This window comes from Mercenaria mercenaria, chromosome 19, assembly GCF_021730395.1.
Source record: "Mercenaria mercenaria strain notata chromosome 19, MADL_Memer_1, whole genome shotgun sequence".
NCBI classification, from domain to species: domain Eukaryota; kingdom Metazoa; phylum Mollusca; class Bivalvia; order Venerida; family Veneridae; genus Mercenaria; species Mercenaria mercenaria.
This window is the reverse complement of record NC_069379.1, coordinates 3,183,028-3,199,285: the sequence shown is the minus strand read 5'-3', so window position 1 is coordinate 3,199,285 and position 16,258 is coordinate 3,183,028. Positions and strand designations below refer to the sequence as shown.

At 36.9% G+C, this 16,258-nt stretch overlaps 1 protein-coding gene across 1 annotated transcript in view; it reads right to left on the bottom strand.

The window, feature by feature from the left end:
* Window positions 1-1,339: 1,339 nt before the first annotated feature.
* Window positions 1,340-16,258, bottom strand: part of LOC128551275 (centrosomal protein of 78 kDa-like) — a 114,601-nt gene continuing 99,682 nt past the window's right edge. Inside the window, exons 11-15 of the mRNA XM_053532043.1 lie at window positions 15,881-16,023; window positions 12,899-13,115; window positions 11,172-11,249; window positions 9,580-9,728; window positions 1,340-4,657 (exon numbers count right to left, since the gene is read on the bottom strand). Of these exons, the coding sequence (XP_053388018.1) occupies window positions 3,814-4,657; window positions 9,580-9,728; window positions 11,172-11,249; window positions 12,899-13,115; window positions 15,881-16,023 (1,431 nt within the window). The 3' untranslated portion in view covers window positions 1,340-3,813. The remainder of the gene's footprint in view (window positions 4,658-9,579; window positions 9,729-11,171; window positions 11,250-12,898; window positions 13,116-15,880; window positions 16,024-16,258) is intronic.

Sequence of the window (16,258 nt, the reverse complement as noted above, 5' to 3'; positions counted from 1 at the left end):
AATCCATTCCCACCACTGGTTACTGAGATACCAGCTTACATACAAAACCTTAACCAACAATTTCCAAGTTGAAAAGGGGCATAATTTTGTAAAAAAGCAAAAAGAGTTATGGAACCTTTGCAATGTAGGTCAGTTTATCACAGTGAATAAGTGTGTGAAGTTTCAATCCATTCCCACAAGTGGTTACTGAGATATCAGCTTACATACAAAACCTTAACCAAATCGGGACGCCGACGCATGGGTGAGTCCAATAGCTCTACTATCCTTTGAACAGACGAGCTAAAAATGCAAATGGCTATATATAGATTATGTAGGGAATCCTTACATAACTTAAATCCTAACTTGCTTAATAAATTCAATATGAAAAGACACTCGTGTAATATCCTCTATAACCCATTTATAAGACGACCTTTCTATAAGTCAGGGTCCTTTTAATTACTCTAAAATCAGCAGTTCTTTGCACTCTTATATGAAATATTGGCTCGCATACTACACTAGGCAACACAAAAAAAAACAGTTCAAACTCAATATCTTAAACTTACTTGTCTGAAATTTCGGCTATTTCGACAGTTCCATGTTCGGTCCCGAAAAAACATGCTCAAAGTACATTTTAAGTCTAATTTTGATTATCTACAAAGTGAAATGTTGGATCCCTTGGAACTGAGATTGTTACAACTGTAAATATAGGTATAGTGTAGTCATTATTAACTAAATTGATTTGGAGTTGATTATTAAAGTGATTTGCTTCCATAATACAGACTGAAATTTAAATCTCCTCAAAATTACACTCTTTTTTTTTTTTTTTTTTTTTTTTTTTTTTTCCCCCATGAGATGGATTTTATTTATCTTCATGATTTGAGCCACGCCATGAGAAAACCAACATAGTGCTTTTGCGGCCAGCATGGATCCAGACTAGCCTGTGCATCTGCACAGTCTGGTCAGGATCCATACAGTTTCTCTAATTGCAATAGGCTTTGAAAGAGAACAGCATGGATCCTGACCAGACTGTGCGGATGCACTAATGTTGGTATTCTCATGGCGCGGCTCATTTTACTGATTTAATAAAAAAACAATTTCTAATTTTCAAATTAAAAGTACAAATTTGAACATTCCCAAAAAAAAAGGCTTTAGATGAGAAAATGAAAGAGTTAAAAGTAAAAATATCCAAACAAAACCCTCAGCATAATTAACAATAATGTTTGGACTAAACTAGCTGATTCATAGTTGCATGTATCTATTCTCTCTCTCTCTATATATATATGGCAACCAAAAAGAACAACAGACACAAAATATGAAAACAATGACCGCCATGCCTCTAATAAGCAAGTTAAGTACAAAAATGAGAATTTCACTTGTTTTTCTTTGTATTTTATGTTTTTGAAATGTTGGCAAAACGAAGACAATTTATCAAAGGAGCTACCTTTATTTATTTATTTATTTTATTTGGGTTTTATGGCGCACCTACACAGTATAGGTTACATGGCGCTAAACAGGACTACAAATTTTGGTTTCATATCTCATTTACATCGAAATAAAAACATGAGGTATTGAATCCAAATCTGCATACCTGCTGGAATCACCAAGTTACAGCAAAACCAAATGTTAAGACCCTGTAAGTCGCCTCTTACGATCATGCAAGGGTAAGACAGTGGTTCCAATTCTTTTCATACACGGAACCACATGGGGGAATGGAGCTACCTAATTCCACTAGTCAATTTGATTACGTTTTAACAAGAAATAGTTTAAAATCAAACAAGACTTGACCCTTGACAGTTTCTAATGCTTTAAAAGGCATAGTAGGGGACGTACAAGATGTGTATCATATTTTCACTGCATTCTATAATTTACTGTCCATTCTCACACAATAAATACATGATTACACAAGTGAACAATAAATATAGTTTAAACATTCAATAGTTACACATATCACAGTTAGTTAACCAAACTAAATCACCTTCAGAATAATATTCATGTCATCTTGACCAGCTTAAGGTTCTAGTGGGGGATATTTTTGGAAAGTCTGATTTGTTCACTACAAGAAAGACCATAGGATGTCAAAGCATTTGAGCCACACCATGAGAAAACCAACATAGTGGCTTTGCGACCAGGAACCATGCTGTTCACTTTCAAAGCCTAATGGAAGTAAAGAAGCCTTTAGCGAACAGCATGGATCCTGACCAGACTGCACGGATGCGCTGGCTGGTCTGGATCCTAGATCTATAGATACAGATCTGAATTCGGCTACCCCAATCGGTCCTCAGTCAGAGCTGTCAAATGGCAGCAAGTCAGTACATGCGATCAGCTGTTTAGATGGAATAGATGCTATGACTAGTCTGGATCCATGCTTGTCGTATAGCCACTATGTTGGTTTTCTCATGGCGCGGCTCATTTGTCTAAATCGCACTGTCAGATACCCAAGAGGGGCATTCATACATGGTAATGTTTTGAGTTTTCACAGAGTATGGGAAGAAATCAAAAGCACCCCTGCCCCAGCCCCCACTATCAATCATCAACAGAAACAAGGTATGGTGCAATTAAAACAGTGACAGATGCCCAAAAGAAGCAAAAAAAAAAAAAAAAGAAAACAAAGAATACTTTTGATTTGAAATTAGATAAAAATACAAATCACAGATATAAAATATGCACCCTTAAGTTTATCTACATTGTAAGTTATATAAAACATGAAAATAAACCCTACATAACAGAGATTCTATGCAATGTAACACAAACAAATGAGCTACAATTTGAAATACTAGATTAGAGATGGCTTGTTTAATACCATCAAATCATTAAATTTCCATGATATAAAAATTTCATGGTTTCAACTAAATGGCTATTTTGTGAGGAAATACATTTGTAGATGTCAAATCTTTACCCTTAAAAAGCTGGACATGATTGATTCTGCCTTTGTGACCACTGTAGATCATGAACAGCCTGCACCTCCGTGCAATCTAATCATGACTTACACTGTTCACCATTCAGTCAGTATCTTTTTGGTATGCATCCAATTTATAACAGTCAATGATACTGTCCAAATCAATGATACTGTCCAAATTGAAAAATGGACAAGTTCATTATAGAAATTTAGCAGGGTAAGAGTTAAAGGTACTATAATGTAAAATCATTTTTTTTTTTTTTTTTGGCACAAATTTGTGGTTTCGATCAAAACAGCTACTTTTTGGGGTAATAAATTTGTGATTTTAAATTTTGACCTTACCTCAACCCTTAATCTGCTAAATTTCTGAAATGAACTTGTCCATCTTTCAATTTGGGCAGTACCATTTATTATTCAAAGGGGTGTTCACTGCAAATTTACTGACGGAATAGGGATCTTGACCTGCACTCGTCGCAAAGACAAAATAACTTGCCGCCAGCTGGCGAAATGTTAAATGAATGTAGTCTTTACCTGTTTGTTGAGACTGAATTTCAGATTAACTCGGCCACGAAAAAAAATTCCCCCCCCCCCCCCACCACCCCCGCTATTATTTGGTCTTTTGTTACTGATTTTGTGGAATGACATCATGAAAATATGTTCTCAAATAATAATTTGACAGTATAATCACAGCCACACACCAATAGTAAGGAATTTCAGTATGTTTACCTAGTCTGTCATGACTTAATCAAGTCATAAATCCACTTTCCTACGGCAGCAAGTTTGACATTACATTATTAAATCTTAAAATAACATAAAAATCAAGCACTGAATTGGAAGTATTTGTCAATCTTTCTAAAAAGTAAAAGAAATCTAGTAGGTTACTGTTATATTTAGTAATAAATACGATCGTTGAATACCTCAGCAAGTAAAATTATATATTAAAAATCCTCATTATCACTGTCCATCCGAATCGGTGACGGACTTTCAGGATAATCCATCTCATCTCCCAAATGTACAACTTCTCCACGTTCGCTAACATACGACTGTTCAAAACTGTCCATTCCATAACTAAAATCACTGACACGTGACGTCTGCCCGCCTCTCTCTGGTGAAGCATCTTCTTCCTGTTTCGGAGACTGTCTTCCTGTATCATCGTCGTCAAAAGGTGACAGTGACATAATTATCTCACCACCTGGACCTTTCAAATTATCTAATTTGTCTGATACGAGCGACCGATCCTGATCGGTATCAGAATCGGTCCCTCTTTTCTTAGATCCCAATCTCGGAATTCTTGATCGAGGGGCTTTTTCTGGCGACTTTAGTGACGGTTTCAAATCACTGTCATCTCGAGAGTCATCAACGTATTTGTCGTCTGCTTGCGTCCCTGTGGTATCAGCTGAAATATTGAACGATACGTTTTGTTCTCCAATTCTATTAAATGCGTTACTAGTATCTCTTAAAATTCTCTCGTACAATTCATCTCTTCGTTTTTGTGCCTCATCATGTGAATCATTGATGTAGCCGCTCTGATCATGCGAGTCGTTCATCACCGGGTCTTGACTGTAGGAATTACTTAAATACGGTTTTGGTCGTATGTTTCCATTTATGGGCTTCTCTGAAAGTCCAAATGAACCGTTCACATGTCCGTTTGACGAAATGTCGCCAGAAAAGCCGTTAGATTTTGAGAAAGATTTCTGGAAGCTCTGAATGTGATCTCGTGCGTTGCTGTTGAATGGTGAACCCTCTGAATCAAGCCCCGCCATTGTTATCAACTTCCCAAGTCTGTAATAATACACATATAATACAATAATATGTAATATTTATGTGTAATAATACATATATTATACAATAACATTTAATAGTAATGTATAATATACATAATTATTATACAGGGGTGTAACTGTTTCAAGTTATTGCTTATATTTTCATAACTTGTTTCAGTTATCATAAAATATTACAAAGCCCTCCTGTGCCAATTCCTCATTTTGAATGTGACTAATGCAATTATTTCCTGAATCCTTGAACTCTTATCTTTCCAGCTATGCAGTAAGTTTTTTTACCCAAGGCTGATAAAGTTTTATGCAAAAGGTTTAAAGCTATAAAACTCTTAGCATCCCATTATGCTTATCAGGTCATGATCAGACTAAAAGAGAATTTGATTAACCACATATTGCTACTTATTTCACTGTATAGGTCACTTTGTGAGAACAGCAAAAAGACATTTTTTGAATAACTTACCTGAGTTAACTTATATTTTATAACTAATACAGGTTATAAAATGCTTGAAAAAATAACTGGAATAGGTTACATAACTTAAAACAGTTACACCCCTGACTGATAATGTATGAATCTATCTGTTAAAATGTATGGTGGCAATATACTAACAATAGGTTTATTCCTAGAACTCTGCATTAACCCACTATACAATATATGCAAGATACATGTAGGAAGCCACAAAATCTTCATGCACAGAAAAATAAAGAAGTTCACAACTTCACAGTATTAAATATAAAAGTAAAAAAAAAAAAAAAAATATCATTGACAAAGCAAGAGCATTGTTTTTTTCCTGTCTGTTGCGTCTCCATTGTGGCAAAGTGAGCATTTCTAAAGAAAAAATGATTTGATGAAAGTACCTTAAATATTTGTATAAAGTGTATCATTACACAGTATTATTGCATACTTCTGTATAATATTTGTATTTTTCTATTTTAGTCTTACGCATGTTTCAAGATCCGCTGTTTCCATTACACATTGGGGCAAATTTTGTACATTAAACAAGTACATGTAAAACAAGAGCTGTCACAGGAGACAGCACGCTCGACTATATCGATGCTGGATAGTGAAACTGGGCACATCTGAGGAAGCTGGAGCTGTCACTAGAGTGTTTAATGACTCCAATAAGAATGAAGATATTGGACAATAGCTTGAGTCTGTGTCAAAAGTATTAAGTGATAAGAGAGATAAAGAACATTAAATAAGTATAATTCTAAGCAAAAAATGGGATAATTCATGAAATATTGGTGCAAGAGTGATTTTTGCACCTTGTCTCATATGGTGTGGGTGACGATGTGGTATAATAACTTCAAGTTGCAATCAAATCCATTTAGTAATAACTGAAATATAGTGAAAGTGAATCAAAATTAACCTGAAAGTCTAAGTAAAAGGGGGCATAATTCATGAAACATTGGTACCAGAGTTATGGACCTTGTGTCATATGATGTAGGTGATGGAACAACTATTTTAAGTTTGAATCAAATCCATTTAGTAATAACTGAGATAGAGTGAAAGTGCATCAAAACTTTAACCTGAAATTCTAAATAAAAAGGGGAGATAATTCATGAAATATTGGTGCAAGAGTTATGGCCCTTGTGTCATATGATGTGAGTGATGATGTTGAATAACTGTTTTAAGTTTGAATCAAATCCATTTAGTAACAAGAGCTCGTAGAACACGAAATGCCCCCTTTGATGCATCCAGTAATTGCACAAAAAACAGAAATTATTTAGTCACTGTACACAAAAGTTCTACTGTTTTGGGTCAATGTGACCTTGACCTTTGACTTATTGACCATAAAATCAATAGGGGTCATCTGCTGGTCATGATCCACCTCTTATTAATTTTCGTGATCCTATGACCAAGCGATCTCAAGTAATCATCCGGAAATGGTTCAACTGTTCCGGGTCAATGTGACCTTGACCTTTGGCCTACTGACCCAAGATCAATAGGGGTCATCTACTGGATATGACCAACTCACCTACTGGATATGACCAACCTCCCTATCAACTTTCATGATCCTAGACTGAAGCGTTCTTGAGTAATTATCCGGGAACCGTTGTTCCGGGTCACTGTGACCTTGACTTTTGACTTCAAAATCAATAGGGGTCATCTGCTGATCATGACCAACCTCCTATCAACTTTCATGATCCTAAGCCCAAGCATTCTTGAGTTATCATCCAAAATCCGTTTAATAGTTCTGGGTCATCGTGACCATGACCTTTGATCTCAAAATCAATAGGGGTCATCCGCTGGTCATGACCAACCTCCCTATCAAGTTTCATGATCCTAGGCCCAAGCATTCTTGAGTTATCATCTGGAAACGGTTTAATTGTTCTGGGTCACTCTGACCTTGACCTTTGACCTACTGATCTCAAAATCAATTTGGGTCATCCGCTGGTCATGACCAACCTCCGTGTCAACTTTCATGATCCTAGACCCAAGCATTCTTGAGTTATCATCCGGAAACCATTTAACTGTTCTGGGTCACTGTGACCTTGACCTTTGACCTACAGATCTCAAAATCATCTGCTGGTTATGACCAACCTCCCTATCAACTTTCATGACCCTAGGCCTAAGCGTTCTTGAGTTATCATCCGGAAACGGATTGGTCTACATACATACAGACCGACCGACCAACATCTGCAAAACAATGTACCCCTCCTTCTTCGAAGGGGGGCATAATAACTGAAATCAGAGTGAAAGTGCATGAAAACTTTAACCTGAAATTCTAAGTAAAAGGGGGCATAATTCATGAAACATTGGTACCAGAGTTATGGACCTTGTGTCATATGATGTGGGTGATGGAACAACTATTTTAAGTTTGAATCAAATCCATTTAGTAATAACTGAGATACAGTGAAAGTGCATCAAAACTTTAACCTGAAATTCTAAGTAAAAAGGGGAGATAATTCATGAAATATTGGTGCAAGAGTTATGGCCCTTGTGTCATATGATGTGAGTGATGATGTTGAATAACTGTTTTAAGTTTGAATCAAATCCATTTAGTAACAAGAGCTCGTAGAACACGAAATGCCCCCTTTGATGCATCCAGTAATTGCACAAGAAACAGAAATTATTTAGTCACTGTACACAACAGTTCTACTGTTTTGGGTCAATGTGACCTTGACCTTTGACTTATTGACCATAAAATCAATAGGGGTCATCTGCTGGTCATGATCCACCTCTTATTAATTTTCGTGATCCTATGACCAAGCGATCTCAAGTAATCATCCGGAAATGGTTCAATTGTTCCGGGTCAATGTGACCTTGACCTTTGGCCTACTGACCCAAGATCAATAGGGGTCATCTACTGGATACGACCAACTCACCTACTGGATATGACCAACCTCCCTATCAACTTTCATGATCCTAGACTGAAGCATTCTTGAGTAATTATCCAGGAACCGTTGTTCCGGGTCACTGTGACCTTGACTTTTGACTTCAAAATCAATAGGGGGCATCTGCTGATCATGACCAACCTCCTATCAACTTTCATGATCCTAAGCCCAAGCATTCTTGAGTTATCATCCAAAGTCCGTTTAATAGTTCTGGGTCATCGTGACCATGACCTTTGATCTCAAAATCAATAGGGGTCATCCGCTGGTCATGACCAACCTCCCTATCAAGTTTCATGATCCTAGGCCCAAGCATTCTTGAGTTATCATCTGGAAACGGTTTAATTGTTCTGGGTCACTCTGACCTTGACCTTTGACCTACTGATCTCAAAATTAATTTGGGTCATCCGCTGGTCATGACCAACCTCCGTGTCAACTTTCATGATCCTAGACCCAAGCATTCTTGAGTTATCATCCGGAAACCATTTAACTGTTCTGGGTCACTGTGACCTTGACCTTTGACCTACAGATCTCAAAATCATCTGCTGGTTATGACCAACCTCCCTATCAACTTTCATGACCCTAGGCCTAAGCGTTCTTGAGTTATCATCCGGAAACGGATTGGTCTACATACCGACAGACCAACATCTGCAAAACAATATACCCCTCCTTCTTCGAAGGGGGGCATAATAACTGAAATCAGAGTGAAAGTGCATGAAAACTTTAACCTGAAATTCTAAGTAAAAGGGGGCATAATTCATGAAATATTGGTACCAGAGTTATGGACCTGGTGTCATATGATGTGGGTGGTAAGGTGGAACAATTTGAATTTTAAGTCTGAAAAAAATCCATTAAGTAATAACTGAGGTAGAGTGAAAGTGCATCAAAACTTTAACCTGAAATTTTAAGTAAAGAGGGGGATAATTCATGAAATATTGGTGTGAGAGTTATAGCCCTTGTGCCATATGATGTGGATCACGATGAGGAATAACTATTTTAAGTTTGAAACAAATCCATCAAGTAATTACAGAGATGAAGTGAAAGTGCATCAAAACTTTAACCAAAGTGCGGACGCGGAAGGACGCAGATGCCGGATCGAGGAGGACAGCTCCCCATACTTTGTATAGTCGAGCTAAAAACTGTTTAAACTAAGATAATGGCCCAGTTGTTCAAAACTTTCGTTAAATATTTAACGATGATATTTTCGTTAAATAGCTTATGGCTCATTAATTATTTTGTTAAATTTTTCAGTTAAACTGTTTAGTTGTTCAGAATTTTTAACAATAAAAATTTTGTTAAACTAGCAAAGCTTCGTTAAATACTTTGTTAAATTTTTTCGTTAAAAAAATCTGTTGTTGGTGAAATGTTAGTACAATAATTCTGTTAAACTATGAGGTTTAACAATAAATTTAACGCAAATCTTAATTCACCTAAGGAGGTACTTTAAAATGTTTGTTAAGACTTAACGAAGAAATTCAAGAGGCTACCATGTCAAGATATTTTCATAACTGTCAAGTTATGTGTAACTGAAATTGTTATACATGTATATTCACCCAGTCTATGTACGAGTTACGTTAAAAAAATCTGTCTTACCCAGCATCCCTTAGCAAGTCAAGGAATTCGTGAAATTGTTTGAAGGAAGCTTCAATACTCTCAAGGACCGAGTCGTCATCCAGTATGCTGCCACGGGAACGCTTCAATCGGCTGTTTTCTTCACGTAGTTTCTTATTGTCCAATGTCAGCTATAGAAAACACAATATTATTTTTGTACTGTAATAAACCCCAAATTGACAATATAAAATAATAAGCATTCTAAAAATTATTCTGCAAGGTTTTCCTTGAAATGGATCTATTTTCACTGCTGTCAATTCTATAAGTAGGGTAATGGTTGAAAGCAAAAATATTTTAAATGTTAACAGTGTGATACTTGTTGTCTATATACCTAGAACTGTGCAACACTTGTTTTCTACATACCTAGAGCTCATCGACTATGTGACACTTGTTTTCTAAATACCTAGAACTCGACGACTGTGTAACACTTCTTTACTATATATCTAGAACTTATCGACTGTGTGACACTTGTTTTCTACATACCTAGAACTCGTTTTCTACATACCTAGAACTCACCGACTGTGTGACACTTGTTTTCTACATACCTAGAACTCACTGACAGTGTGACACTTGTTTTCTACATACCTAGAATTCACGGACTGTGTGACACTTGTTTTCTACATACCTAGAACTCACCAACTGTGTGAAACTTGTTTCCTACATACCTAGAACTCACCGACTGTGTGACACTTGTTTTCTACAAACCTAGATCTCACCGACTGTGTGACACTTGTTTTCTACATACCTAGAACTCACCGACTGTGTGACACTTGTTTTCTACATACCTAGAACTCACCGACTGTGTGACACTTGTTTTCTACATACCTAGAACTCACCCACTGTGTGACACTTGTTTTCTACATACCTAGAACTCACCCACTGTTTGACACTTGTTCTCTACATACCTAGATCTCACTAACTGCATGATAGACTTTATATCTACATAGTTTAAACAAACTGACTGTGTTATGAAGTTTTTTTACATATCAGAACTCACTCACTGCGTGCCCACAGTTTTCTACTTGGTAGTTTTCTACATAATCTAGCTCACTGACTGCACGACCATAGTTTTTTACATTATCTAGGTCTCATAGACTACAAGAACTTTGTTTTCTTCCTATCCTGAACTCATTATCTACAATCACTAGCGATTTTATTTCCAATTTTGAAAAAGCCTCGCATAAATCTGCAGACATACCCCTTTAAACCAGGTAATTCAATAAGCAGACAACTGGTACTCTGGTTGTGTGTGTGTGTAGGGGGGGTGAAGTTATAACTTCTTGACAACAAGCTACTCTCCGAAACCTAATTTACACCAGCTATAATGTTGAATTACAAGACTGGGCTTGAACACTTTCCAGACGCCATGTCTGGTTTTTCTCTTAAGACTATTTTATCTACAAGTCATTGTTCAGATTAACTCTATTCATTTCTTGTTAAGCGTGTACCAATATTGCTGCAAAATAACCATTCCACATCCTTCAATACTTCTCAAAGCTGCAGACACATTATTAATTCCCTTTAGGAAATGAACAGTCTATTAAAGAATCATGATATTATTCAAATGAAATTACCTCGACAACTTTCTGTTCGGCTTTGTGTCTCGCCAGCCTTTCCTCGTTGATCTGTCTGCGTAACTGTACAATCTCAACCTTAAAATATAGAGCCGAAAATTCATTTCTCAATTCTAAAACACCCAAGATTGAAATTATTTTTCATTTAAGAATGAATTTTTTTTTTACATGGTTCCCTGCAAATTATCAGACAAATACTTAATTTCCTTTTTCCTCACACTTACTACTTTTCCCTGATAATCTTATCAAATAGTTTTCTTAAGAAATTAATTTTTTTCTTGCTTAATTCCAAATTCAAAGCAAACAGAAAAGATAAATATAAGAAAATATTAAAATCTCTTATCATTACAATAGTTTTACCGGTTTCCCAGGGTTTTTTTTCGGCCGTTTTTATAGCCGTTATTGGGCTATATTCCCAATGCCAAAAAGTATGTATTTTTCCCAAAATGAGTGCAAAAATTCCCAATCTACATTCTGAAAAAAATTTCATCAAAATTGCACAACATTGACCAGATTATGGACAATTTTGTAATGGCAGTATGTTAAAGAGGTTGTACAATGTGAAACAAGTGTATGAGAAAGTACTTAAACACATCCTTACCATATCCTATGGGACTAAATATTTCCCAATTTGGAACATTTACACGTCAAAATTCCCAATATTGGGAGTATAGGCTATGTTCCCAGAACAGGAAGAAAAAACCCTGGTTTCCCATTGTTGACCTTAATCCACCCCGTCAACCAGATTTCAGAAAAACCGACAACTGATAGCAAGACAAAATTAAATTCCTTCACATTTTCCAAATTTCCCTGATAAATTTTCAAATTTCCCTGACAATTCTGAAACCTTGAAAACATCTAACATCTAAATTCCCTGACTTTTCTGTTGAGATTTAACCCTGTTTTAATGTAGCTTTTACCACTTCCTAAAACAAGACGGCCCTGAAGACCCTGTATCGCTCACCTGACAATAGTTCTTAGCCCAATAATCTAGTACTTAACTTGGCCTAGATTTTATACTTTTAAACATTTTGACAAAATTACATAAAGGTGAGGTAGAAAGTGTTGCCTCTTGAGTGTTAACAAGGTTTTCCTATTAATCAACCTTAAGTGCAGCAGTTCTTGACCACAGTTGATCCAGTAAAGAATTTGTTTGAGATTTTCTTTAGGGTAATGTTCTAGCCAAGTTTCTAATTAAGATCAGGCTAATACTGTGACCTTTAGAGTGTCAACAGTCAAACTATAGATGCACGAAGATGACAGACACTGGATGATCACAATACCTCAGCGCACATTTTGTGTTCAAATGAGCTAAACAGTCTTAAATTATGTTCCTACTAATAATGAAATCATTTGCAACAGAAAAATGAACTCTTTACCTCCCTCTGAGAGGCAAGTGATTCAAGGTCTGCAACCACTTGGCCATGGGGACCACTACTGCAGGGAATACTGCAAAATCTTTTAAATTCGTGGGCATGAAATTTTGTGGTTTTGGTCTAAACGGCAATTTTGTGGGGATATAAATTCGTGGATTTCAACTTTTGAACATAAAATGAATGGGAATTTTACTTGTTTGTTGGGATTAATTTTCATTGATTGACTAAACCATGAAATCCACGAAAATTAGTCCCCCACGAATATTAATGATTTCACAGTAAGTGATAAGTTTTTACAGAATCCAGGAAGACTGGTTACGTTTATCGACTCCTGTTAACAGGTAATAGTACCTTAATTCCTTTGCCTGTAACAGCTGTCGACAGCCCACTATCGTCAAGCTTCAATCTTTCAAATTCTTCTTGCATCGAGGATTCCGTTTCTTCTGTCTCGTCATCGTCGTGGTGAGTAATGTTGATAGAGGAATAGTTGAGAGAATTCTGTGGAGCATAGTTCTCACTTTTCTCCATCAAGCTGGTGTGTCCAGGAACATGTTCCGGTGGATAACCTCTGAAATAAAAGGATTAAATTCAATTACTTGACAACAGTCAAACGTCTATAAAAACTGTCTTTGGGAAATGAAAATGGTGGTCTTTGGTTTATACTAATTTATTTTAGGTCTATTGTGAAGCAATTTCTACAACTAATATTAATCTTGGCATGTAATTCTTGATGGAATCCATCGCCACAAGGGTTTGAGATAAACCAGTTTCCCTTTAAATGCTGAGCGTCAAGCAAGGGAGCTACTGGTACCATTTTTCACGTCTTTGGTATGATGCGGCTGGGTTTCAAATCCACTACCTTCTGCCCTTGAAGCAAGCACTCTACCACAAGCCTATTGAAGCCGTCTTTGTTGACAGGGGGTCTCTTAACACAGGTAAAATTTACTTTTTTTTGGTTTAACGAGAATAGGAAATTGTGACCTTTATATGCAAATTTATATCAGTGGCCCTTTTTCAGAGAAGGTCTATATCGATAACAGGAATGACTGTACATACATTTCATAATGCAGAAATTATTTTAACCTTTACCCTGCTAAATTTCTATATTGAACTTGTCCATCTTTCAATTTGGACTGTACCATTATCTGTTAAAAGGGGTGCTTACCAAAAAGATACTGACTGAATGGCGAACAGTGCAGATCATGATCAGACTGCATGGATGTGCAGGCTGGTTATGATCTACACTGGTTGCAAAGGCAGAATAAATTGTGTCCAACAAGATAAGGGTTAACAGTTATTTAGTACTTCAAACATGGCATCAATAATGATAATGAATCATACTGCTTTACAAAATCATTTGAGCCGCGCCATGAGAAAACCAACATAGTGGGTTTGCGACCAGCATGGATCCAGACCAGCCTGCACATCCGCGCAGTCTGGTCAGGATCCATGCTGTTCGCTAACAGTTTCTCTAATTGCAATAGGCTTTGAAAGCGAACAGCATGGATCCTGACCAGACTGCGCGGATGTGCAGGCTGGTCTGGATCCATGCTGGTCGCAAACCCACTATGTTGGTTTTCTCGTGGCATGGCTCATTTGAGCATTTGTATCGAGGTAAAACCTTGCTTCCTCAAAGCATATTAGTCCATAAGAATTGAACATTTATATAAACATCCAGGTTGTGGCCTATCAGGTAACCATTAAGACTAGAATTTAATGTAATGTGTTTTTTAGTTTACACCTTTTTATTTCAACTCGACCGGAATTGAAAATTGACAATTCCTTGAAAAAAAGAGCTGGTATTGATGACCACGCTACATAAAACATTTGTTTGGTTTTAAGTCAAATGTCGACTTTCCAGCTTTGATGCTGGAGAAAGATTAAAGAAGCCCTCCGTCTGTTATCTGGGGCATACGTGCACACTTGAGTAGAACCATTGACCTTATGTAAGCCACTTAATGACTTTCTTATATGACCACCAGAGCAGGGCTGATCAAACAGGTGACAGGCAAGTGGTTAAAATTCAGCTACCTGAACTACTTGCAGGCTTTTCAGCATGGCCTTGCGAAAAAGTAGGAAATAAGTAGGAGGTTATTAACATAACCAAAGAGCTATAAAAATAAATAGATTGGCAACTTGAAAGGCATATAGAGCAAATCTCGCCAACCTCCCGTGCCAAAGAACGAGATCTCGTTTACCGGAAGTGGCGCTTTCTCCACGCGCCATTTTGTATGCGAAAGCAATTATTCATCGGTAAAATAATTATCACCATATGACCACGCTTCTTTTGATGGCAAAAAAAAAACGTGTACTTCGTGTCTTAAGACCATTTCAAATTAAACTAATTTTGTTTTAGAAGCAAACATGTATTTTAAATGTAGTTTTAAAGGTACAAATTGTAACTCCATGCTCGCCGATGTTTGTTTTTAGTAAGATAACGCCGAATCACGCTCTGACACGAGCTCACGCGAGATTACAGCCAGTTGCCATTCTGTGTATTTTATACTTCTTTGACATAACATAGTAGTCCAAACCTAAACCAAAACACTAATAAAATGTGCAATCTAAGCACTCAAATGCAACCACTCAGCAGAGCATTAAAGGATAAAACAACTATGCTTATCGAGTTTCCAAAGGTTAAGATATGATTTGGTAGGATTATATTTATTTATTTATTTTGTTGGGTTTGTCCTACTAAAAATGCCTCATATATATTGACAGCTATATTTGTTTTGTTTTGTTGGGTTTAACATCGTACTGACACAATTATAGGTCATATGGCAACTTTCCAGCTTTGATGGTGGAGGAAGACCCAAGGTGCCCCTCTGTGCATTATTTTGTCACGAGCGGGTACCTGGGTAGAACCACCGACCTTCCGTAAGCCAGCTGGATGACTTCCTAACATGCAGAATTCAACGCCCCAAGTGAGGCTCGAACCCACATCAATGAGGGGCAAGTGATTTGAAGTTAGCGACCTTAACCACACAGCCACGGAGGTAGGATTATAGGTATCTTGATATGAGGCAAGGTATTGCAGGAGGCACCAAATGGCCCCAGAAACTGACAGCAACACATCAAGAGACCATCATCTGCAAATCAAATATAACTACTGAAAAGGCTGTTTATTTTTTTCCTATTTATGTAAAGCAAGAAAGTAGGAAAAGCAGGAGGTTTTCATCAAAAAGTAGGAAAAAATGGGAGGCATTTAAAAAAGTAGGAATGCCGGAAGGCCTGTACTTGACCAGGGGAGAGTCTCACCTACATTACACAAAGACTTCATATGCAGATTCAAGCAAATAGTCTGTGACACAACTCTTGACCCTGATAACCAACCTGTATCTGTTAGCACGTGCAGCAGTTCTCCAAGGCAGACCTGGCCCACTTTTTACGTCCTCGGAACTGATTGGTTTCATACGTCTACTCACTCCGATAGATTCTGCTGACCTTGTCCTTCTTCTGGCAGCACCTGGTGTTATCTGTAGAAAAATTCCAAACATATTTCATTTCGTACCCTCAGACGTCTATAAGAAATGTAATTGGTTTCACACTTTTATTGAGACAAATTATTAATGTGTACAATATTAATGGTACTCTCTGAATAGTATTTTATTTTTCTTTCGTTGGGTTTAACAATACTGTAAAAGCAGAACTGTTAGCGATGGTTTAATTTCCGCTATATTCGTGAGGCCTAAATCTTGCAAAAATTAATCA